This window comes from Myxine glutinosa, chromosome 14 (assembly GCF_964187855.1).
Source record: "Myxine glutinosa chromosome 14, kmMyxGlut1.1, whole genome shotgun sequence".
Lineage (NCBI taxonomy): Eukaryota > Metazoa > Chordata > Myxini > Myxiniformes > Myxinidae > Myxine > Myxine glutinosa.
In genome coordinates, this window is record NC_136274.1 from 16,322,384 (window position 1) to 16,349,914 (window position 27,531).

The following is a 27,531-nucleotide window of genomic DNA, read 5'->3' on the forward strand; positions in this document are numbered from 1 at the left end:
TTAAGCAATTGGTTCATGCCCATCCGTCCATCTGCCCATAATCGTCAGTTTATGATCGAAGAACAACCTATTTAAATTGAGTGTTACATTTTGAACATGAATCGGAAGACAATTTTGGCGTTTTACCATACTTTAGGTCTGAATTAGTCCCAACCGCACATGAGCCGAGAGGATTAACATAATTATTTTACTGTCTTCCTGGCTGACAGTCAAACAAATTTAAATATAATTCCAAACAGGAAAGGTGCTGTTTTTAAGAACGTTATAAAGGACACAAACAACAGGCACGAAAAACTAATGTAAATTGTTAGACAAGGTGATGTAATCGACACTGCGTCAAGGGTGGTAAAATGACAGTAAATTCCGGAATGTATTTATTTATACGACTTTTACAATCTTTACTTACCTTGGATTATATATACTTCAACACTGAAGAACACAAATAGCCTTCTTGACACATTCAAAACCTTCCGTTTAGCATTACTCGGACTTGTTAAATAAGGTGGTGTATAAGCGTGATGCATAAACTGCTTAAATGGCATAATACTCCCGGAATTTTTAACGACCTTTTAAATAATGATTTTATTGACATTGAAGTTAACATAATTTATGACATTGAAGTATTATTTTATTTAAGTTGACATTGAAGTTAATATCGTTGAATACTTCAACACTGCGTGGGGTATCGTGTTCTATGAACTCTCTAGGTAAGGAAAAGTTCTCCAGATGTAATCATCAAAATCCCATCCTCATTCGCATGATCCACAGTGTGGGAGAAACCGAGTCACTCAAAGTCCTCAAATGACACATCTAATTAATCGAAGTGACTCAGAATGTTCAAATTCCTCATAGGTAGTAAGAGTCCTAATAGCATCAAAATACAAGTTACGCATCATCGGCATCACCACAGCCATTCTTTCTTCAAGCAGAACATTCTTGGCAAACGAATTTCTCCATTCGGCAAACCTCGTGGAAGACTCTCCATTCGCTCTCAGGCATTCAGAACATCTTACCGGTGTAAACGCAGCTATGGCCCAGATGTTCGGTGTTCTATTCTGAGGGTCACTTCGTTGTTCCTGAGACTCTGGACTCGTAGACCAAAGTGGAGTCTTTGCTGTTGTGTTTTCTCTCTGTGGGGGGGAATCAGTACTGATGGAATCATGGAAATGATAAGTTGGGGTAATGCGTGAGGATTTGAGGTGAGGGTGACAGGACAAAGAGAGAGTTAAGAGTGGCAGAGGGATGACAGAGCGAGAGAGAGAGATAGAGATAGAGAGAAAGAAAGAGAGAAAGAGGTTGTGTTTGTGAGGTAGAAGTTTATTGAAGACATTAGGAGCTTTACAATTTAAAAATTACTGAAGCGAATAAACAATAGTTAATGAAGAATAGTAATTAAATAAATAATAGAACAAGCCATTTGACGCCATTGTTTATAAAGGATAGCAAACCTTTGATGACATTTCATTTTTAGGGAGGAAACATCACAATGGTCAAGTAAAGACATCTTTGCAATACATCCCCTTCACCTTTCACAATGTTTGGAAGTTTATGGCTTGAAGGGGCAGCAGGAGGGCCTAGAATATGCACATTCGCGCTCTGATATGCCGAGCCTGGATTTGAATCCTGACCTGGGTATCAACTGTCGCCATGGTGGGTTTAAATCCTGACCTGGGTATCAACTGTCGCCATGGTGGGTTTAAATCCTGACCTGGGTATCAACTGTCGCCATGGTGGGTTTAAATCCTGACCTGGGTATCAACTGTCGCCATGGTGGGTTTGAATCCTGACCTGGATATAAACTGTGACCATGGTGGGTTTAAATCCTGACCTGGGTATCAACTGTCGCCATGGTGGGTTGAAATCCTGACCTGGGTATCAACTGTCGCCATGGTGGGTTTAAATCCTGACCTGGGTATCAACTGTCGCCATGGTGGGTTTAAATCCTGACCTGGGTATCAACTGTCGCCATGGTGGGTTGAAATCCTGACCTGGGTATCAACTGTCGCCATGGTGGGTTTGAATCCTGACCTGGATATAAACTGTGACCATGGTGGGTTTAAATCCTGACCTGGGTATCAACTGTCGCCATGGTGGGTTGAAATCCTGACCTGGGTATCAACTGTCGCCATGGTGGGTTTGAATCCTGACCTGGATATAAACTGTGACCATGGTGGGTTTAAATCCTGACCTGGGTATCAACTGTCGCCATGGTGGGTTTAAATCCTGACCTGGGTATCAACTGTCGCCATGGTGGGTTTAAATCCTGACCTGGGTATCAACTGTCGCCATGGTGGGTTTAAATCCTGACCTGGGTATCAACTGTCGCCATGGTGGGTTTAAATCCTGACCTGGGTATCAACTGTCGCCATGGTGGGTTTAAATCCTGACCTGGGTATAAACTGTCACCATGGTGGGTTTAAATCCTGACCTGGGTATCAACTGTCGCCATGGTGGGTTTGAATCCTGACCTGGATATAAACTGTCACCATGGTGGGTTTAAATCCTGACCTGGGTATCAACTGTCGCCATGGTGGGTTTGAATCCTGACCTGGATATAAACTGTCGCCATGGTGGGTTTGAATCCTGACCCGGCTATCAACTGTCACCACGGTGGGTTTGAATCCTGACCCGGCTATCAACTGTCACCACGGTGGGTTTGAATCCTGACCCGGCTATCAACTGTCACCACGGTGGGTTTGAATCCTGACCCGGCTATCAACTATCACCATGGTGGGTTTGAATCCTGACCCAGCTAACAACTATCACCATGGTGGGTTTGAATCCTGACCCAGCTAACAACTATCACCACGGTGGATTTGAATCCTGACCCGGCTATCAACTATCACCATGGGTGTTTCACATGCAGGGCGAGAGATAAATCTGTGCACTAGGATCTGATCCATCTGCCAGATTGTTGTTGGATGTCAAATATCCCATGGTGCCTTTTGGCATTAAATGCAAAATACATATAATAGCAGGAAGTAGGAGAGTTATCTCCGGCAGCCTGAACAAATCACAAAACTCTGCTCTAACCAACTGCAAGGGGACACTGCATCAGTGGTAGAGCTGTGCTCCTAGTAATGATGAAAAACCACGTGCTGCATGCGGATTGATGAATGCAGCTTCATTAAGGAAAAGAGAGTTTAAATTCTAGAGCAGAAAAATCTGGCAGTCCCATATACAATCATATCGACATAAAAGACTCCCAAAGTGAAAACAAACAAATCCGAAGTCCCACTGAAGAAGGGTGTGCGTGTGTGTGTGTGTGTTTGGGTGGGTAGGCTAGCCATGACACATATCCTGGGAGACATCAACCTGAGGACTGCGGCTCTGCCTCATCACTGACATGAAGGAAGGTCGTGGCTGAGCATCTGTGATGCTGGCCATGAATGCGTGAGGCTTGGTGAGATATTTTGAATATTGACCACATACTGCAAAGCAGGGTAATGATGATGATAATTTGACCACCTACTGCAAAGCATCCCATAATATTCTCACATGGTGTCAATTTGCAGCTGTAGAAGGTAAAGTAATGCCCCTACCAAACCGTGCAAGTGAATAGTTGATTTGGTACTGATCTGGTATCAGTCCGAGACTAACCCAGTCCTGCACCAGTAGCGATATGGTGCCGATGTCATGCAGGCTGAATATGGTCACAAATAGAGTCCAACAAAAATGTCACAATAATGGAGTACATGGGTGATTTCCCTCTGTCACAAAATTCAGTAACAGGAACCTGTGATACATACTCACTTGGATTTTTAATTTTTTTATTTTTTACAAAAGCTCTTCTGTTAGACAGGGTGTATCAACTTAAACTTGGAAATGTGACGGGAATTTGTGTACATACATATACATTTGTGCACATAGTTGGTAGACGTTTAAGACCCCACGGTGTCATTTGTGAAGAGTCGGCAAGCTATCGAGGCACCTTGAACAAATTCCAAATTCCTGCCCTAACTACTGCTGGGAGAGGGATGGCAAACCACCGAGAACAATCCCATGCCGCGAAACTGCTTCGGCAGAATCAATGCTCTGAACAGGGCAAGGGCACATTGGCACATGATGATGATGATTATGAATTGCTGTCATCATGGCTGTGGTTATTGTTGTTTGTACACTCCTGTTGTCAGTTTTATATTCTGTACCTACTAGCATGGAGGGCTCGCTACACACGCCTCACCACACGTCGCTACAGAGGCACGGTCTTGTTTTAACTGAGGGTAATCACCTTAGTGAACTTGAGTTGCTGTGTTGTCATGATTTACACCAATCATAATACAAACAATTATTTTGCACAAATGTATTCGTAATATTGGTGATATGATTTAATATTAATTTTAAAAGGTCCAAGTGGTCGACAGCTCAAAATGGTCAAGGGTCCAAGCAGTTTTATTTCTCTGAAGGGTGCAAGGGCTCTAAAGGGACTTAAATCGTGTAAATCTCGAAAGATTATTGGGGTTTAAAGGTGTCTCAAGTGCTGAAAGGGTCTTTAAGGGTATTTGTGGTCTTCTGAGTCCTCTGGGTCTTTGTGGTATTTAAGGGTCTTTGAGGTCTTTAGGGGTCTTGGTAGTCTCAAGGGTGTTCAAAGGTCTAAGGGGTCTCACCAGTCTCAAGGCTCAAAAAGTACATTCCAATTACGTAATTAGTCGACATATAGCCACACGGCTTCACAGACGGCCAGTGTTTTTCGTGTATATACAGACTTGGCATTTAATATGGAATATTTTTTTGTGGGGGTGAACTTACTTTTCAAGATGACTCGGAACCAAAAGTTCATTAGAATTATGTTGAAATTATTCTAGATTTTGTTAATGTGACCTTTAAAAGAAACAAAAACCACATTTGACATTTCGAAGTAAATAAATTGATCCTTGAAAGTGATGTAAACTGATATCGAACTCAATTCACGGACAGTACTGTGTTAAACTTCTGTACGTTTTCCAGAAGTATCTCTTTATTTTGCACATTAGCCAAAAAAAAATTCAACAAAAACAAAAGTTAAATTATGACTGGGATTACGGACAGTAAAATTACAGTTCAGTACTTCGTGTAACCCCCACGAGCATTCAGGAGAGCACGTACACGTCGAGGCATGCTGTTCACGAGATTTGCCAAGGTTTGGACAGGAATCGCTTGCCATGCAGTGACAATAGCCTGCTGCAATTCACGCACAGAGGTCGGCTGCTGGTCCAAGTGATCGATTTGACGCGTTAATTCTGCCCACAAGTTCTCTATCGGATTCATATCCGGGGACATGGCAGGCCACTCCATATGCTCGACACCACTGTCAGCAAGAAAGTGTTGGATCATGCGAGCATGATGAGGCCGTGCATTGTCATCTCGGAAGACAAAGTTTCCTCGAAAGGCTGCACGAGCAAATGGAAGCAATTCTCCATTTGGAGATCGCACAGGACATGCTGGAGACTGTGAACAGCAATCCCAGCTTCCTCAACACAGTGATCACTGGCGATGAGTCCTGGGTTTATGGGTACGACCCAGAAACCAAGTTGCAGTCATCACAATGGAAGCATCCAACATCCCCGAGGCCAAAAAACACAAAATTTGATGCAGTAGCGTTGTTCCAGTTTTTCCGTCATTTTGTCAAAAACGAAAATCCGACGGCGCTCGCTTACATGTCCTCACTCATCGGCGGTCTGCCGTCGAATGACAGCTTCTGCAGGTGGGAAAAAATTCACGCGTGTGCATTAGGATCGCCTACATACGTGCACCAATCAACGCCTCCCTAGCTTCTTTTTTTTTTACGCACGAAAAATAAAGGTCGGATACTTTTTGAACACACTACGTGTGTGTGTGTATATATATATATATACACTAGCGGGGTCACCCGTGGGAATCCCACGGGCATGGATGTGTGTGACGAATTTTAAATATATGTCGACTTATTTTAGGCTGTGTATTTTCGTTTATCATCATGGCGCGATTTTAAAATATATATCTCTGCATTTTCCTCTCCAATACCTCCTCACACTTTACACACACACCGGCCCATGTTTACATATTCACACACACACACACACACACACACACACACACACACACACACACACACACACACACACACACACACACACACACATATATACACACACATACATCGACACACGCACACACACACACACACATTACACATATACACATATGTATACACATATGTATCCACATATCCACATATATGCACATTATACACATATATACATCTCCACACACACACACACACACACACACACACACACACACACACACACACACACACACACACACACACACACACACACACACACACACACACACACATATACACATACACAAAAACACACACACACACGTACAGACACATATACACACACACACACACACACATATATATACACATACACACACACAGACATATATATATATACACATACACATACAACAACAACATGCATTTTAAGGCCATTTTCCATGCTAGAGCGGGGGTGAGCCTACATACACATACACACAGATATATGCACACACACACACACACACACACACACACACACACACACACACACACACACACACACACACACACACACACACACACACACGTACACATGTCCCACATGTATATATCCCACATCCCACATGTATATACATGTTTAAAGTGTACGTGCCCTTCCCCCCTCCCCCGCCCGGCAACGCTGGGTACTTCTGCTGGTAACTAATAAAATAAAAACGAAGAAATATCTCTCGGTAATTTCATGAAACTCGGTGGAATTGGATGAAATTCGCTCGGTGAATTCACTCGGTTTATTCGGTTCGGCTCGGTTCACTCGGTGTAAAGAAAAAGCGATAACGTCGACATGTTGCCGTCTGTGTCATGTTGGGCGGTGTATGATACTTGTTGGCGGTGTTGGGCGGTGATATGGTGTATTTAAAAAAATATATCTCTACGTTTTCCCGCGTTGCTGACACCGAGTCTAAAACCATCAATAAAAATGAAATCAGATGGTGAGTTAGATTGGAGATAAAGGCGTGAGAGAGACTCAAGATCCGAAGGATCGGATCGGATTTTCTTCCCGTTTTTTTTCAACCGAGTCTAAAACTATGTTAGCGGCTGCGAAAAATGAAATGATATATCGAATTAGAATTGAAATAAACCTGTGTGAGAGAGAAAGACAGCACGGGCCTAACTAAACAGGCCTCAAAGCTATTCGAGAAGGAGGAGTGGGTGGAGCTACTCTGCAAACCGAGTAAGCCACACCCCCAGACAGACGTCCAACAGACAGACAGAATCACCATAGCCTATTATAATATAGATATAGAGATATAGAGATATAGAGATATATATATATACAGTGGAACTTACTTACGAGTGCACCAACTTACGAGTTTTCCGAGATACGAGCCGTCGCTCGGGTGGTTTATTGCTTTGAGATGCGAGCCGAGATCTGAGTTACGAGCTTACGCTACCCGCCACCAGGTGGGTTCCGGTCACGTGGTTATCTTGCCGTGCAAGTATCTCTGCCGTATATCGCTGCTGCTTTGTTTTCGCATTTTATTTTGGAAAATTTCTTAGTTTTAACCATGGGTCCTAATAAATTGAGTGCCAAGGGAAGAGAGGATGATGTGCTCGGATATAAAACACGCAATCGTCGAAAAACATGAGCGAGGTGTGCGTGTTGTCGACTTGGTGAGGCGGATGTGAAGGCAGCTGAAGATTTTATTATAACTTTTGCCGAACTGATAGAAGCCGAACGATACATCCCCCAGCAAATCTTCAACTGTGACGAGACAGGGCTCTTCTGGAAAAAGATGCCGAGGAGGACGTATATAACGGCAGAGGAGAAGAGCATGCCAGGCCACAACTTGTTCAGAGTGCCGGCGATAGCTCGCCTTCTCTTTGTGGAAAACACGGTGAGATCCTTAACATCCAACAACTAATGGGACGCAAACGGGGCGCCCAGTTTAGCGGTACACACATTGATGAATCACCCTGCCTGTGATTCACCCATGACAGGTTATAGCTGGGTCGGGATTCAAACCCAGGCTGGACAGTTTAGAGTCAAGTGTGCGTACCTCCAGACCAGGCCATCCTGCCAACTTGTATGCTGCATACAGGTGAAATATAAAGCGCGAGATATTTTTATATATACTGTATATTTAAAAAAAAATTGGTGTGGTTTTTGGCGGGCTGGAACGGATTAATAGCATTTCAATGCATTTTAATGGGGAAATTTAATTTGAGAAACGAGCAAATTGAGTTACGAGCTCGGTCACAGAACGAATTAAACTCGTAAGTCAAGGTTCCACTGTATATATATATATATATATATATATATATATATATATATATATATATATATATATATATATATATATATATAATTCCAGTAATCTCTGTGTGTGTGTGTGTCTGTGTGTTTGTCTGTGTGTTTGTCTGTGACCGCTGTTTCTCGACAACCACGGGTCCGATATACTTGAAACTTGCCAGGTATATTGCTGGGGACCCGAGGATGTGCCTTTTCAAGGTTTGAAATTAATCGGACAAGTGGTTCCCAACGTATGGTCACCGTACTCGCAAGCCGTTCGCTTTGGCTTTGCGAATGGACCAAACCATTTCATGTAAATAGAGGGGGGGGGGATATAATTTTAGATATATATATAGTACGGGCACGCCCAAGTATATATATATCTACTATATAAGAGAGATGTCTGTCTGTGTGTGTCGCCATTTTTCTCAGAGATGGCTGAACGGATGTTCGTCAAACTTTCAGAGGTTCATCAGTGAGTGCCAGGGAGTGTTTTAGGCAAAAAACAAATTCTGAAAAAAAAAAAGATCGTAAAAATTTTTTTTTTTAAATCGTTCGAGGCTTTTCGAGGTTCAAGCCGAAGGCTTTTTAAATGAATGACAGTTATATACAAGTACACATTCGCATAAATAAATACAAAACAATCACCAGACATTTGAATACAAATAAATCAAACAATTCTGGAAGTGTATGAAGTTGGTATTACGGCTTCTTCTTCTTCCTGATCGGCATCACAGTTAACTCAAACATGATGAACGCCACATTCAACCACCAGCATATATATCAACCCCCTTCCTCTCCTGCCTCCCCCCTCCCCATCCCTTAATCCCCCTCCCCCTCAATCCCTCCTGCCCCCCTCCCCACTGGCCCCCTCCCCCTAACCTGCCCGGCAACGCCGGGTACTTCTGCTAGTCTACTATATAAGCAAGCTGTCTGTCTGTCTGTGTGTCGCCATTTTTCTCAGAGATGGCTGAACGGATCTTTGTCAAACTTTCAGAGGTTCATCAGTGAGTGCCTGGGAGTGTTTCAGGCAAAAAAAAATTATGGAAAAAAAGATCGTTTTTTTGGAGTTAAAATAAATAAATAAAAAGCTCGATAGTGCCTAAGCCTTTTAAAATTAATGACTGTGAATGTCTACTTGAATATAACTTAAATAAATACAAAATAATCACCAGACATTTGAATACAAATAAATCAAACATTTCCAGAAGTGCACGAAGTTGGTAGTACGGCTTCTTCTTCTTCCTAATCGGCATCACACTTAAATCAGAAACGTGATGAATGCCACATTCACTCGCCAGCATATAAACGAACCACCTTCCTCTCCTGCCTCCCCCCCTTCCCTCCCCTCCCCTGCCCTCCCTCCCCCCCTTGCATCTTGTTGGCCAGACTCCATATAACATAGTATATGCAATACGTGCTGTGTGTGGGACCATCATCAGGTGTGATGGTCCCACAAAGCACGGTGAAATTTCCCTGACACTTTCCCTGCTGGTGAAATTTGTCTGACAGGAAGGTGCAGAGGTAACACACTTACCTTTGGCCTGGCTAGCCTGAGTTTGATTGCCGACCAGACTTAAAAACTGTCCGATTGGTGTTTTGCAGGTGGCGCAGGGCGTTGAATCACGCAAGCTATGTACCATCCCTCGGGTGGATGTTAAGCTGGATTCCTGGTCTGATAGCACAAGTCGGTGGATGTGAAAGATTGCACGGTATATTTTGTGATGAGTAGGCAGGTTATCGCCAGAATCCCCTAACTGATTCCAAATTATTGCCATCTCCAGTCAAACGTGAAGCCTGGCCAACATGATCGTGAATGATTTTGTCCAAAACGCTCCCCAGCCGACACTACCAGAAGGGGGGAACAATCGGGGCTGTTAAAGAGGTGGACGGAGTAGTAATCCCTACATGTGAAATTTCCAAAAGTGCCAAAACTAGTGAAAAGTAGGCTTATGTAGGCCAAACTGGAGCAGCATCACTGGATCTTAGTTTCCTCAAGTCCATATTAACACCTGTTGGAATCTAGCAAACTGGTGTGATTTACTAAAAATGACGGGAAATGTCTGATGAGACAGTTTGCTTTATCAAAAGTGATGGAATTGGTAAAAATGTGGGCTACCTGCAAACCTATGTACTTGCAAGGGTTTGGCCTGATGAGTCTCAAGTCATTAAAGTGTTACATGGAGACAATTCCTGCAGCTTACTCCAGGGAAAATTAAAATGGGGTAATTTTTTTGTTTTTTTTTGTTTACAAGATTGAGGCTCGTGTAAGAGCTAACATTGATCACAAAAAGACAAACTGACACATAAAACATAAGATAAAGGGAGCGGGAGAACAAGATGGAGGACAGGGACATCGGGAGATGTGTGGGAGGGAGAGGGCTTGGGGGGAGGAGGCATGGGAAGGGGGTTGAGGTAAAAAAAACAAAGACAACACATGGACACTGCAAGGACTTCCAGGAAAGAAGTCGGTATTTCAAAAAAGTGGATCTGGGATGAATTAACGGTGGTAGAAAAGATCAAGGTTTTGGATGGGGGAAGATAAGAGATGGTGGTGAACAGCTGTTTTAAAGACCTGGAGGGAGGAGTGGGATTGAAGAGAGTGAGCGAGTTTGTTCCAGAGGCGGGGGGTTGGGGGGGAGAGGAATGAAAGAGTGAAGGTGAATAGAGAGTCTTGATTTTGGCAGTTTAACCATAAGAGGGTTGCTGGCAGATATTGTGCGACCTGCAGGAATATTTGGGGGACAGAGCCCAGAGAGAGCTGGGGGAACAAGGCCGGAGAGGGGTCGGTAGAAAACAGAAAGACCACCAACTTGCCTGCAGTGAGTGAGTGAAAGGCCCTCGGAGTTGGCTTCATCACGGGAGATTTGGCTTTATAAACCACCAATATTTTACTACTACCAGGAAAGATGGCCCATCGGGAGCAGATTCCTGAAATTTGATCGAAATGCCATTTCCGCTACAAAGGATCACTGGGTGTACTGGGGATTTGTCTCCCATCATGAGACAGGACCTCGGGCTTGTCACAATTGCTCAGGTCGCTTTGTACAATGCAAATGGGTCGTGATGGTCTTCCATTGCATTGTCTGCACAGCAGTACCAGTGCATAAATACATAAACACAGCAAACTTGGACCTGCACAAAAAGAAGAAGTATAATTGCTCCTCTCAATGCAATTAGTTTGGCTAATTAGCAAAAGCGTAAAGCAATTTTCTCAAAATTCTGCATTAGTAAAGGGAACTATTAATATTATAAATCATAATATGCAAAGTAAATAACTAAGAGATTTGCATACAAATTATGTTGTTAAAGTGCACCACGAATGCAGCCTTGGTTAAAATGGCGGCATGGTGCGAGAAGCGCATGGAGGGCAGACGCCGCCTTTTCAGTTGCGCCTGATAGTCCGGTGAGCTCGCCACGTTACAAACTTCCAGCAGGGCCCAGAAAGGGGACCTTCATGGAGGAATTGGTCCAATTGGAATAATTCACAAGGACCTCAGCTATCGTCAATAGAAAAGAGAAAGACAACAAAATAAGTATTCAGCAACGACTTGAAATTTAAAGATGTGCAAACGTAAAGAGAATGGATATTAGGCCAAATAGAAAACCGGAATGGCTTTAATTCACGTGGGACACCAACGCAGCATGTCGGATTCATGTAGCGGGAGGGATTAAAAACCATAAGGCTGAAGGCTGGAGAAGGCAGCGTATAAAGGATTTCTTCTGATATACATTTAGTGCCGAGAATGTGTTGCGCCGATGGGACAGCACGATGCAAAAGGTCGTCACTCAAGTTGGAGTTTGTTTCTTTTTCGCCAACAGCACACACTTTTCTTGTGAATTACTTTTACAAAAAACAATTCCTCGTGCATGTCGTCCTTGAAAAAAAAAAGCATATTGGAATTTTTTTTAATGCCATGCTGTAATTTAATACAACGTTTCAGGATTGAACGGATAGCTCAGAGGTACGCGTACTCACTTTTAGGATGTCCAACCTGCATTCAAATCTGGACCCGACCAGAAACTGTCACCTTGGTGTTTCGCATTCAGGGCGAGGCGTCAATATGTGGGCTGTCTGTCAAAAGAATGTTAAACCGGATGATCGGTTTTCTCACACTGATTGTTGGTGGAAGTCATACATTCGACCTTGTCTTTTGCAATTGTGAGGTGGGTAATCGCCATCACCCTAAACCAAGGGTCAGGAACCTTTTTGACTGGGAGAGCCATAAAAGCCAAATATTTCTAAATATATTTCATTGAGAGCCATATAGTATTTTTAACGTATAATAAATTAAATATGTCTTACTTTTAATGCGACTTCTGGTGCTGCATGGTTTTGCTGATGGCCTTGTAGTCTGGTTCATACGTGGTGAGGTTGAGCTTCATGCAGGCGTTGAGGCTTCCATCAGTTAAACGTGAGCGTAGGTTGGTCTTAATGTTCCTCATATGCGAGAATGACTGCTTACATGCATATGTAGAGCCAAACATGGTCAATACGGCAATACTCACACGCTGCATTGTGTGGTATGTCACAGGAAGCTCGTCCTGTGACACATCTTCTTCAAAACTTCTTCAAAACTTTATCTTCAAAACTAATTTCTGTTTACTTTAAAATGACACAGTATTATTAAGAAATATCACAAGTATTTTAAAATCAGTTCCAAACTGATATTTTTTTTTTTTTTCAACTCAAAATTGTCTGGGAGCCATATGCCGTCACCGGAAGAGCCATATATGGCTCGCGAGCCATAGGTTCCCGACCGCTGCCCTAAACAAACCCTAATTTCCTGTTGCCTTCATTTGAACGTCAGGCCGAGCCAGTCAGCTTGTGAAAAACATCAGTCAAAAACTTTCATGCCACCCCACATGAAGGTGGGAATAATTGGGCCTGCTTAAAAGTAGTGTATCTATATATGTATCTGTCTATGTATATGCATATGTATATGTATTTGTATATGTACGTGTATACAGTCACGTGAAAAAGTAAGGACACCCCATGTAAAGTTTTGACTTTTTCAACATATTTCAACATACAGCTATTTGATCTTCATTTCAACAATATTGATTGATAAAGGTGATATAAGATAACAAATATCATGAAACATTTACATTTTGTAGTCCATTGTATAATTTAAATAAACATAAATGCAAATTTCGCATGTGGAAAAAGTAAGTACACCCCCACATTTATCACTACTTCAAATACCTAAAATTAGAATCAGGTGCACCAGCTCAGGTGCAAATGATAAGAACATCATGAGAGAGGATCTTGGAGGAACCTGTCTTATTTAAACTTCAGACATTTAGTTTGGTTTGCTCTTTGTTGTTGAAGTGTGCGGAGTCACCATGCCTAGATCAAAAGAGCTCTCTGAGGCCTTCAGAAAGAAGGTTATAGATGCCTACGAGTCCGGGAAGGGATTAAAAAAGATCTCCAAACAATTTGAAATCAATCATTCGACTGTCCGGAAGATCATCTACAAGTGGAGAAGATTACAAACAACTGCCCACTTGTTCAGGACAGGCCGCCCCAGCAAGTTCAGCCCGAGAGCAGACCGCAAGATGCTGAAAGAAGTCTCCAAGAACCCCAGTATGTCATCACGGGACCAACGGGGAGCTCTTGCCACTGTTGATGTCAAAGTGCACGAGTCTACCATTAGAAAGAGGCTGCACAAATTTGATCTACATGGTAGGTGTGCCAGGAGGAAACCTTTGCTGTCCAGAAAGAACATCAGGGCAAGACTAAAGTTTGCCAATGAACACCTTGGCAAAGAACAGCACTTCTGGAACAATGTGCTCTGGACAGATGAGTCAAAGGTAGAGCTATTTGGCCACAGTACAAGAAGACATGTTTGGCGAAAACAAAAGACAGCATTTGACCACAAGAACCTGATACCAATTGTAAAGCATGGTGGTGGAAATATTATGGTTTGGGGCAGCTTTACTGCATCAGGGCCTGGGCAGCTCACCATCATAGAATCCACTATGAATTCTTCATTGTACCAGAGGGTGCTTGAGGATAATGTGAGGCCATCTGTCGGAAAGTTGAAGCTCAACCGAAGGTGGACCTTGCAACATAACAATGACCCTAAACATACCAGTAAATCCACCAAGGATTGGCTGAAAAGAAAGAAATGGAGGGTTCTGGAATGGCCAAGTCAAAGCCCAGATCTAAATCCCAACGAGATGTTGTGGGGGGATTGGAAACTAGCTGTGCATGCAAGAAACCGTTTATTTGTTCGGGATTAAACCCGTTTGGTTTTATTCAAAGCTTTATCCTGGTGTGTACCCTGGTTAGAATAGCTACACCGTATCCCTGCGTGTCGTAAGAGGCGACTAAGAGGGTTGGCGTCAGGAAGGGCATCTGGCCATAAAAACATTGCCTCAAAAAGAGAACCATGACAATTACAACTACATATGGGCAGGGTACAGCCCGAAGTGAAGTGGAGATCGGTTTCTGAGGTTTGGGACATGGAATGTAGGGACAATGACAGGGAGATCAGGAGAAGTGGTGGAAGTATTGATCAGAAGAAGAGTGGACATATGTTGTGTGCAAGAGACGAGATGGAAGGGAAGTGGTGTGAGAATGGTGAAGGGAAGGCAGGGACAGAAATATAAGTTTGTGTGACAAAGGTGCCCGGAGGGTGTGAATGGTGTTGGTGTCCTGTTTTCTGAGGAGTTTGTAGACAGTGTGGTGAGTGTGACTAGAGTGAGTGATAGGGTGATGATGGTGAAAATGATGATTGGAAAGCTCTTGGTGAACGTCATCTCGGGATATGCTCCGCAGGTTGGTCGGAGCGATGAAGAGGAGGACAAGTTCTGGTGTGCGATAGAGAAGCTGATGGACAACGTGAAAGATGAGGAAGTTGTTGTGGTAGGAGGAGACCTAAATGGACATGTGGGAAGGAGTATGGATGGTTTTGAGGGAGTTCATGGGGGTTACGGATATGGTGTGAGAAATGGAGAAGGTGAAAGGATTTTGGAGTTTGATGATGGAGCTGATTTGTTGATTTGGAATACTCAGTTCCAGAAAGAGGATAATAAGCTTGTTACATACACGTCAGGTGGGTCGACGACAACCGTTGACTACCTGATGGTGCGTAGGTGAGATAGGGGGCACCTCCGGGACACAAAGGTGATCCCGGCGGAGGAGGCTGTTTCACAGCACCACTTGGTTGTCTGCGACATAAGGGTGAAAGGTGCGAGGAGAGCTCGGCGGGTGAAGTACCAACCGAGAATGATGGTGTGGAGGTTGAAAGAGGTGACAGTAAGGGAGGCATTAAAAGAGAGGCTGAGTCGGGTAGAGGATGGTGTGGTTGAGCTTGAACGTGGTTGGATGTCAATGAAAGATAGTCTGTTGGGAGCCGTTGGTGAGGTATGTGGATGGACAAAAGGACAACCGAGGCACTCGGAAACATGGTGGTGGGATGAGGAAGTTGGAAAGAGGAATGACGAGAAGAGGAAGAAGTTCAAGGAGTGGCAGAAGGCGAAGGGTACGGGAGCAGAAAAAGCAGAGCATGAAAGTTATAAGGCAGCCAAGAAGGCTGCAAAGAAAGGTAGCAAAGGTGCAGGAGGCATGTAGGAAAATGTTCGGAGAAAGCTTGGATTCGGAAGAGGGTCAGAGAGCGGTATTCAGGATTGCAAAGCAGATAGCGAAAGAGAGGTGTGATGTGATGGGGGTGAGTTGCTTGAAGGATGAAGTGGGACAAATCGTTGTGGACCCAGATGGAATAAAAGGAAGATGGAAAAGATATATGGAAATGCTGCTGAATACAGAGAATGAATGGGATGGCAACATAGAGAGTAACCCAGTTTTAGGACCGGCAGAGAAGATAACTGAGAAGGAAGTTGAGGAAGCGATAAAAGCAATGAAGAGTAGAAAAGCGCAAGGGCCGACAGGAGTTGTGGGAGATATGTTGAAGGCAGCAGGAAGTTGGGGTGTGAAGAGAATGACAGAGATCTGAAATCTGGTGGTGAAAGAAGGCCGCATTCCAGTGGATTGGGAACTGAGTACCCTCGTCCCTCTATACAAGGGGAAAAGGTGACCCTCTGGAGTGTGTCTCGTACCGAGCGATAAAGTTATTGGAGCATGGAATGAAGGTATTGGAAAGGGTGTTGGAGAGGAGGATAAGGAAGAAGGTGAAGATTGACGAAATGCAGTTAGGATTTATGCCAGGAAGAGGAACGACAGATGAGCTCTTTATTGTGAGGCAGTTGCAGGAGAAGTACATGGAGAAGAGGAAGAAGTTGTTTCTTGGGTTTATTGATCTGGAGAAAGCATTCAATAGGGTTCCACGTGAAGTATTGACATGGGCATTGAGGAAGTTAGGAGTGGAGGAATGGTTGATCAGAGTAGTGGTGGCAATGTACAAAAGAGCGCGCACAGCTGTAAGGACAAAGGACGGGAACAGTGGTGAGTTTGAGGTGAAGGTGGGAGTGCATCAGGGGTCGGTACTAAGTCCACTACTATTTGTAGCTGTGATGGAGGTGCTGGCTCAGAACGTAAAGGAGGGTTTACCGTGGGAGTTGTTGTATGCAGATGATCTGGTGTTGATTGCGGAAAGTAAGGATGGACTGAAGGAAAAGATGAACATGTTGAAGGAATGTATGGAGACAAAAGGTCTGAAGGTGAATGTCGGAAAGACGAAGGTGATGGCAAGTGGTAAAGCATGTGGTGAGGTGGAAAGAACTGGGAAGTGGCCACGTGTTGTGTGCAGGAAGGGTGTTGGAGTGAACTCCATTCAATGTACAATGTGCGCTGAGTGGGTTCATCAAAAATGTAGTGGCCTGAGAGGGTCATTAACCAGTGTGGCAGCTACATTCAAATGTAAGGTGTGCACAGAGGGAGCTGCAGATGGAGGAAAAGTTGAGTTGGATCTTGGAGACGGGGTGAAGCTGGAAGGTGTGAAAGCATTTTGCTACCTCGGAGACATGCGGAGGAGAAGGGAGTAGGTGGATCAGACTCGGCAACGGTTGCTAGAGTGAGATGTGCATGGAAGAAGTTACGGGAACTGAGTGGCGTGCTGATGAGGAGGGGAGTGTCGTTGAAGCTGAAGGGAAAGGTGTATGCTGCATGTGTGAGAAGTGTTATGATTTATGGGAGCGAGACATGGGTAATGAACGTAGAGCAGCAACGAAGCCTGGAAAGGGTGGAAATGCAAATGGTTCGGTGGATGTGCAGAGTATCGTTGAGAGAGAGGAAGACAAATGATGAATTGCGAAAGATGATGGGAATAGAGCCTGTGATTGATGCTGTGAAGAGGAACAGGTTGAGATGGTTTGGTCATGTGTTGAGGAAGGATGAAAGTGACTGGTTGAGAAGAGTGATGGAAATGAATGTAGAAGGAGTAGAGGACCGGGAAGACCGAGAAAGACTTGGCTAAAGATGGTGGAAGAAGAAATGCGGGCAAGGGAGTTGGCAAGGAGGGATGCAGAAAATAGGGCAAAATGGAGAAGATTGTCATGGGGACGACAAGGCTAACCCCCGCTCTGGCAGGGAAAATGGCCTTAAAATGCATGTTGTTGTTGTTGTTGTTGTTGTGCATGCAAGAAACTCCTCAAACATCGCACAGCTGAAATAATTCTGCATGGAGTGGGCAAAAATTTCTGCCAGTCGTTGTCAGAGACTGGTAGACAGTTATAAGAAACGCCGACTTGAGGTTGTTTCTGCCAAAGGGGGCAATACCACCGATGAGAGCCAAGGGTGTACTTACTTTTTCCACATGCGAAATTTGCATTTATGTTTATTTAAATTATACAATGGACCACAAAATGAAAATGTTTCATGATATTTGTTATATTATATCACCTTTATCTATCAATATTGTTGAAATGAAGATCAAATAGCTGTATGTTGAAATATGTTGAAAAAGTCAAAACTTTACATGGGGTGTACTTTCTTTTTCACATGACTGTATTATATATTATATATTGTTACGGTTTTTAGAACCTTCACTTTGTAAATTTAGTATTAAAATTTCCTATGTACATTTCCCCTTTAATTGGCTGTTAATTGAAATGAGTGCACCATAGCTAGTCCATATACAAGCACGCAGGCCACCATAGAACCTCTCTATAGTTATTTCTTATTCTATGTTAGTATAAGGCTCTGTTTCCCATTAGTTGACTGCATTGCACCAGAAGAAATAAGATAGATCCCCTTACAATTGCCCAAAACCTCCATTTCCAACTGCGTCATTGCCATTCGCATTGCCAACTACATTTGTCGCCATTATGGCGAGGTCATCTCGGAGATGAAGGTGGGAGGAGTAAACCAAGCGCCAGGAACAAGGCGTGGCTTTGCCAACGCCTCATCAAGGGGGCGGGATCGGTGAGCCCTCGCGACCAATCCAGGCCGAGGCGAGCTCACCGATGGGCGTTTCTAAAAGGCCGGCGGCTTGATTGCCACCCGCCTTATAAAAGGAAGTTGGGAGGGACTGCTGAAGGAGATGACCGAAGCAGATGACCGAGGAAGCCCCCACCAGCGGATGACCGAGGAAGCCCCCACGAGCAGATGAGTAAGGAGTCCACCGCAGCGGAATTCACCGCAGCTTTGAGACCACCGCAGTTTTGACCACCGCAGCTTTGAGCTTTGACGGCAGTTGCGGCCGCGAAGCAACGCCGCCGTGCGAACACGCTTGAGGAGGGTCGGCGGCTGCTCACCTCGAGCCGCGTCATCACACCAACCGGGCTCGCACCCTTCCCGCCGTGTGATCCCACCTTCTCGTCCGTCCAGCCATCCACCTCCTGCCATTCATTCCTGCTTCATTCCCCGTGTAAGTCCGATTGTCGTCTGTCCTTCGTGTTGTCCCTGGGAATAAGTAAGACTGTATAGGTAAGTTAATAATTGCACTGTGTCTTCTTCTCGTTCTGTCTGTATTTTCGTATTTTTCCTGCTTCCTTGGTTTCTTTGGTCTTGTACATAATAGTTAGTAATAAATCCCTGTTCTTCCTACCTTGCCTTCTTTCCTTTACATCCGTTTCGTTTTTGTGATTTCCCCATTGAATACCTGTGGCACGATTTGACCAACGTTTAGGATCGGGTGTAGTATTGTTAATGGTTCGAGCCGCGGCTGCTAATCCGCTCAGCAAATTAACATCTTGTCCGCGGTCTCAAACGAGGTTGCTCACCTGCCTCTCTGGAGGGAGCTGGGCAGCTTCAGGACTCACGTCGGTCAGTCGCAGACAAGGGGATTAATTCCCCCTTGGTAAGGGGGAAAGGGGCCGACGTTGAGATCCGCAACAATTACATGGGGTGTACTTTCTTTTTCACGTGACTGTATTATATATTATATATATATATATATACATGTATATTGGTTTATGATAGACCTCAAAATGTGATTGGTGAGGATAGCAGATCATATCTGGAACCAACATGTGCCAGCTGCCACATCGACAAGTGCAGCTGCCACATCGACAACAAGTGCAGCTGCCACATCGACAACAAGTGCAGCTGCCACATAGACACCTTGTCTTTTGCCCCACCATTCACAACCAGGAAGCATCACCGTTATTTTTAACAGTCGGGTGTACTACAAATACAATTATTGAAGTTCTCAGACCTAGACATACATCTTGATGATACTGGCACGAAGATGCCATGACTACAAACCTAGTTCAAGGGCATCTAGCAGTGCAAATATGTCAAGGTGAAATGCCGTCACCAAGCAAGTGAAAAGTGAAGCTACCGACTAGTTTCACCCTCATTGGGGATGGTCAGGATGGCCTGGAGGTACACACACTCACTTCTGCGCTGTCTGGCCTGGGGTTGAATCCCAACCCACATATAAACTGTCATCCTGATGTTTCACAGACAGGGTCATTCATCAATGTGAGTGCCGTCCCTCGGATGGATTTTAAATGGCCGTACGGTCTACCAGCATTCATCAGTGGATGTTAAAAATCCCATGGTGTCCTTCGAGAAGAGTAGGCGAGCTATCATCGTCACCATGGCTAAATTCCAAATTCCTGCCCTAACCAGCAGAGGGCATGACCAGACCTTCAGCCAATGATGATACCCAGCAGCCATGTGCTGCATATGAACAAATAAGTGACTTTGAAGTATTGTCGCGTCCCCAGGGTTAAGACTCCTGGGTGACAAATGACCAAAACGAGCTTCAACTCCGAGGTGTACTTCAAACCTTGGCGGGATTGTTGTTGGAGCAAGCGGGAAAGGCCCGAAGCCTTATCTGATCAGACGGCCAAAACGGGGCTTTTATTCTCGACCCACAAACACAAATACAGGACAAGCAAAATCCACAATACAAGAATGAAATGTCAAAAATAAATGATTTTCCTTTAGCTCAGTCTGCACTCAGATTCGTATACAAACAAGGGGAAAGATTAAATAAAAACAAATGATGTTCCTGCCGGCCAGCACTTAACTCTGGTCTCAACGAGGGGGGATGGCGTCCGTCACCTCCAAACCACCGCGCGGGAAGCACACCAACAAATGGTGCCGTAAATGCCCAGGTGTGAACAAGCAGCCAACCGGCCCTTCCTCACTTCCACCGCCAAGCGAGAAGCGGCTCTCTCCTCCCCCGAAAAGCACCACAATCCAACGACACCCCCTCCTTCGACGTTGCAATAACTCCACAATACTCCGAAGGTTCTCTGCATGAGCACACACAAGAGGAGCATCCGTCCACGACAAAACCAGAACCAGAAGAGACAGAGAGAGGGAAACGCAACCTCCCCTCTTCTCGCTGACGTCACAATCGAACCAATCCTCGCACCCCACCACTTGTCCATAGCCACGACCAATCGTCGTCTTCGTGGAAGGGCCTCATGGCCGTGCTTGATGCCCAATGACGAAGGTCGAGGTGTGGCCTTCCCGTAACGAGTCGTCGGGGGCGGAGTCTAATCTCTGTTCCAGAATGTTCGGATGATGTCAGGGTTTACTTGCCGATTGGAAAATGTGCTGGGTTTCTGTCGGGCTTGTCGTGTTGTTTTAGCCAATGCAGTCATTTGTTATAGACTGGTGTTGGCTTAGCGGCTAGGGTGCCAGCTTAAGATCCTAGGATCCTGGGTTCGAATCCCGGTCGATCGCTGAATTAACGCCAGGGGGGTTGACTCAGCCTGTCTGTCATCCTTCCGAGGTCGGCTAATTGAGTACCAGCTCACTGGTAATTCCCTGTTTGTCGTAAAAGGCGACAAACAGGGTTGGCGGCAGGAAGGGCATCCGGCCGTAAAACATTGCTTCAAAAAGGGGACCAACAAAAACAACAACCACGGTGCCGCTTTGCGGGGAAAAATGGCCTCTAAAGGTTGTTTTTTTTTTGTTTTTTTTGAGTCATTTGTTATAGATGTTGTTTGGCGGGATTTTTAATTGTGATAAAGACAGAGGAACAATCACAGGAGGCAAGCACGTACAGGGGAATTTAACCTAACAGACCCTACCGAGATAGATAACACAACTCCACTCCTCCGTGTGGAGACACATATACGATCTTATTCTGTACAGATTCCCTACTTATGTACATGGAGATGGCTTCTTCTCAGAGACACTCGGAGCGTGCTAATTTATACAATTCTGACTTTCCGAAGGTATTTCATTGTTTACCCCCACAAACGTAACAGTATTTTGGCCTATATACTGGTTATGATACTGATGCACCTCTAACTGTAATTGGTGAGGACACCAGCCAAATTGTATCTGGAACCGAACTTGATGCACAAGATTGTGTGCAGTGCACACTTCACAAGTCTCTGCAGTGAATGGGTGCAAACATACGATGAAGATATAACCCTCATAGACTCACTTTCTCTTAAATGTTTAAAACGAAGGTATCGTTTCCTTTCACAAAGCCCGAAACAAGTGTGTGTCCACCCTCAGGAGGGCCAGGAAACAATATCTCTCCATTCTCAAGACCGAACTCTCTTATCTGTCTCCCTCTTCCAAATCCTGGTGGCGTCTGGTCAAATCGGTTTCTGGTGTTTGTTCCCCCTCCATCACCTCCCTCACCTCAAACGGCTACACGGCTGACTCCGAACGTGAAAAAGCTGAATGCCTCAACTCTGTGTTTGCCTCTAAATCTTGTGTCCCAAACCCATCCCTCTCTGTACCCACCGTACCCAGTTGCTCCTGGACTCTGTGTCCTTTCCTCCTGACAAGGTGGAAAAGTTTCTGTCAACCCTCGACTCTGATTCTGCAACTGGACCTGACGGCATCAGCCCACGGGTCCTAAAATCCTGTTCTTCCACTCTTTCACTCCCTCTCTCTGTTCTCTTCACCCTCTCTTTTGCTCAAGGTCATCGGCCATCTGCTTGGAAATCAGCCAACATCACCGCTTTGCACAAAAAAGGTGTAAAAACAGATCCTAGCAACTACAGACCAATCAGCCTTCTCCCAATTATCAGCAAAGTCATGGAATTCCATCATTGCTTCAGATATGAAATCTTTCCTCTTCTACAATGGCTTGATCTCTGATCATCAATTTGGTTTCAGACCTGATCACTCTACTCTAGACATGCTGCTTCTGCTTTCTCAACAATGGATGGAGGTCCTCAATGCCAAACAGGAAATTAGAGCTGTCTCCCGTGACATATCACATGCCTTTGATAAGGTCTGGCACCCTGCTCTGTTCACCAAACTCTCCTCCTATGGTATCCATGGAAATCTCCACGCATGGCTGGTGGACTTCCTCTCTAGTCGTAGTCAACGTGTGGCCCTGAATGGGTTTCTCTCATCTCCTCTTCCTGTTCAGGCTGGAGTTCCCCAAGGCAGTGTTCTGGGCCCTGTGCTTTTTCTGGTCTTCATCAATAATCTCTCTGATTCTCTTGAAAATCCTCTCTATCTCTTTGCTGATGACTCCACTCTCCGCCGCCCCATTCCTCATCCCTCAGATCAGCAGTCTGCAGCCTCCTCACTCTCTGCAGACCTGAACAAAATCACAGTCTGGTCAAACAAGTGGAACATGCCTTTCAATCCTGACAAATCTCACACTCTTACTATGTCTCTCTGAAAAGATCGACTGGACAACCCTCCAATCTACTTTCTCAACAATCCTCTCCAAGAAGTTCTGTCGCTCAAGCTTTTGGGTCTCACTATCTGCCATGATCTTTCCTGGGAAAAGCACATTTCAAATCTGGCCTCCAAAGGCAGTCGCCGACTGGGCATCCTCCGTCGTGCGAAGTCCTTCCTTGGCACACCTGAGCTCCTCACCACATACAAGGCTTTCATCCGCAGCTCAATGGAATACTGCTCTCCCCTCTGGGCTGGTGCTCCTGCCTCACACCTAGCTTGTCTTCATGCTGTTGAAACCAAAGCGTTCAGAATCATTGGAATCTCCTGCGATGAACCTAACTCCAAGGGCCTTTCACTCACTCACCGCAGGCAGGTTGGTGGTCTTTCCGTCTTCTACCGACTCCTCTCTGGCCTTGCCTCCCCAGCTCTCTCTGGGCTCTGTCCCCCAAATATTCCTACAGGTCACACAAGATCTGCCTGCAACCCTCTTATGGTTAAACTGCCAAAATCTAAGCTCTCTGCTCACCTTCCCTCCTTCATTCCTCTTTTCTCCCACCTCTGGAACAAACTCCCTCACTCTGTTCAATCCCGCTCCACCCTCCAGATCTTTAAAACAGCTGTTCACCACCATCTATTATCTTCCCCCATCCAAAACCTTGATCTTTTCTACCCCTGCTAATTTCACCCAAAATCCACTTTTTTGAAATACCAACTTCTGTCCTGGAAGTCCTTGGTGTCCTTGTGTTTTATACTTCACCCCCCTTCCCACGCCTCCTCCCACCAAGCCCTCTCCGTCCCACACATCTCCCTGCTCTCAAATGTTATGTTTGTGTGCTTCCCCTTCTCTCCCCATCTTGGCTTCCGCTCCCTCTTTTTATATATTTTGTTTGTCGGGTTGATTTGTTTGCGAAATAAATGTTAGCTCTTTCACGAGCCCCGATTCAGTATACAAAAAAACAAAAAAAACAAAAAAAATTGTTTGAAAAAAAATAAAGCGGTTAAAATTTCGGAGTCAAGTTTAATTTCATGATCGGTATTCATGACATCCGCACAACATCATTAAACGTTTTGCATGTGTGTTTTGCAAAAAAAAAGATCAACCCGAGTAATGCTGATGCTGGTCCGTCCAAATGAGAAGAGAGATTCACAGCAAGCTTAAACGGTCCCACAGCAAAGCTTGGCATTTGGGGTCCTTGACAGAGCACCAAAGGGATGAGCCTCTCTAAGCATCTCACTGTGTGCGTGATAGTTATGAGAAAATTAGCGTTTATCATTCACCATGACCCGCCATCAAAATTATGCTCAGCTGGTGAAGGCCAATGAGATGCTGGATAGGGAAGAGCAGTGAGGTGGCAAAACGCTGGCTGCCACAAAGACCTTAATAACCAAAACGATGAGAAACATGGTGCACATCACCCTAAAATAAATTGCTGAATGCCTTTAGAAATGGAAGCAATGCCTTTGAAATTGCTGTCAAAATGGAACATGAAAAAGGTTTCCCAATGCAATTGGACATTCATGCTCGTTATGGAATCGGGGAACTTCAGGGAAACACCTTTACTTTTCTTTTTAGCTCACCAGCCAGCTGGGGCTCTGGGAAGGTTATCTGGGATTTTCTGTCCCAATAAAGAATTCCACCAATTTCTCTCTCTTTCTCATAAGCGGTGCCAACTAACTGGTGAATTCAACAGACAATATTACAGTGCCTTCAGAAAGTATTCACACCTCCTTGAATTTTCACATTTTCTGTGTTCCAAAAAATGGATTAAATAAAGTTTTTTTTGCGTCACTAATCTACACATAATTCCACATAATGTCAAAGTGGATATTGTTTTTTTTAGAAATATTTACAAAATAATTAAAAATGAAAAGCTGAAATGTCTCGAGTCAATAATTATTCAACCCTTTTGCTGTGATACTCCAAATTGAGCTCAGGTGCATCCACTTTCCTTTTATCTCCCTGGAGATGTCTCCACAACTTGATTGGAGTTCACTTGTGGCCAATTCAATCGATTGGGCATGATTTAGAAAGAAACACACCTTTTTATACAAGGTCTGACCAGTGCATTTCAGAGCAGAAACTCCACCATGAAGTCCAAGGAGATGTGAGGAGAACTCGGAGATATAATTATGAGGAGGCATAGATCTGGGGAAAGGCATAAAACAATTTCTAGTGTTGAAAGTTCCCAAGAGCACAGCGAGCTCCATCATTAGGAAATGGAAAGAATATGGAACCACCCAGACTCTTCCTAGAGCTGGCTGTCTGGCCAAACTGATCAACTGGGCAAGAAGGACCTTAGCCATGGAGGTGACAAAGAACCCAATGACCACTCTGACAGAACTACAGAGTTGCTTGCCTGAGATGGGAGAACCTGCCGGAAGAACATTTTCTGCAGCACTTCACAAATCTAGGCTTTATGGGAGAGTGGCCAGATGGAAGCCACTCCTGAGAAAAAGGCACATGACAGCAAGACTGGAGTTTCCAAAAAGGTGCGTGAACAACTCTGAGAACATTCGGGAAAATATTCTGTGGCCTGATGAGACAAAAATTGACCTCTTTGGCCTGAATGCAAAATGCTACATCTGGCAGAAACAGAGCACAGCTCATCACCCATCTAACACCATCCCTACCATGAAGCATGGTGGTGGCAGCATCATGCTATGGGGATGCTTTTCAGCAGCAGGGACTGGGAGACTTGTAAGGATAGAGGGAACAATGAATGGAGCCAAATACAAGCAAATCCTTGAGGAGAACCTGCTTCAGAGTGCAAAAGACTTCAGAGTATAACTTCTAAAAAAAAAACTCCTCTTTGACATCATGGGGTATTATGTGTAGATCAGTGACAAAAACTATCGATTTAATCCACTTTAAATTCAGGCTGTAACACAATAAAATGTGAAAAAGGTCACAGGGTGTGAATACTTTTTGAAGGCACTATTTTAGAAAAGGCAAATAAAACCCTTCAGCTCACTGACGTACCCAAATCTAAATCATAAGGTTCCAAAGACCGTTTTAAAAGATTTATACGCATTCAGTTTTGAGAATTGAGGAATTCTTCGAGCCATATGTGATGGAATTGTGTCATGCGACAGAGTCAGTGGGTGAAACAGGTGATGGCCTTAGGCCAACACCTCTCTATTCACAATCTCATGCCAAAATGCCTGATCTTCAGATACATCTTTGATGGTGGACTGAACAGAGAATTAATGATTGGCACTTCATTAATTATTATTATTATTGGCATCTCCATAATTATCCATACATATATTAAGTCAATGTTTGACATCTCAATATTGGATTCACTCATGATGAGGCCAAAATACAATGCTTGTTATGTTCAAATATCAAGTTGGGGACCTCATTTTTCATCAGCTCTCCTCTGGTGTTGCTCTCCCTCTGCGCTCACCCTATCTCTCGGCCTTCCACCTCTCACCAGCTTCTCCAGTGTACACCCATTATTATCATAAACACCTCCTGGTTAAATTCTAAAATCCATGTTGAATGGACACTTCCAATCCTTTGTTCCACTTTTCTACTGTTTGTGGAAGTGCCCTCTGGAGACTCGACAATCGCCCTGTTTCCTCCGTGTCTTCAAAAGTTGGTGGTACACCACCATCTTATCCCCCATCCCTGCCTGATATATTTCGATCCCCATTAACTCCAAAACCGACACCATTAGTTGCAAGTTTTTCCTCTCCCCCTCTTTCTCCCTTTATTTTCCTTGCTTACATCAGACTTTTTTTCCAACTGTCAGTTTATGTCATTCCCCCTGCACCCACACTCTCTGTCAACTCACTCTTCTACTGGCCTAGATTTTGTACACAAAAGAGAAACTTGAGCAAATGACAAACAAAGTTGTCTTCAGACTGACTGATCCTTGCACTTCCTCTTCCCTCAGTGGATTTAACACACTTCTATCAAAGCCTCTCCATAGTCAATTAGGAGCAATTGTTCCCTGGCTAAGGGCCGAAGGCTAGAGCAAACCCGCATCAATTAAATAGCCAACAACAAATGTCTTGGGATGTGTATACAGCGAACTGACGTCAGCTACACACACAATGTCAAATGTCACCTGGGTCACAGCCTGACTCCTGCGGGTTCACCATTAACAGATGGACTGAGCAGATGGAATAAGCAACTCTCCAATCGCAACGCAACTTCACCTTTCAAGACGTGCTTGAGACACGATACCACAAGAGAGCCACAGTGACACGACACGATGCACAAAGTGCAGCATCCCTCTCCACCAAAACCTCGCCTGCAGA

The 27,531-nt window shown here is 44.5% G+C and overlaps 1 protein-coding gene across 1 annotated transcript in view; it reads right to left on the bottom strand.

Moving 5' to 3' along the window:
• LOC137439216 (uncharacterized) overlaps positions 1–27,531 on the bottom strand; it is a 340,252-nt gene that overhangs the window by 220,611 nt on the left and 92,110 nt on the right. The window contains exon 2 of the mRNA XM_068134947.2: positions 1,014–1,149. Within this exon, the coding sequence (XP_067991048.2) occupies positions 1,014–1,149 (136 nt within the window). The remainder of the gene's footprint in view (positions 1–1,013; positions 1,150–27,531) is intronic.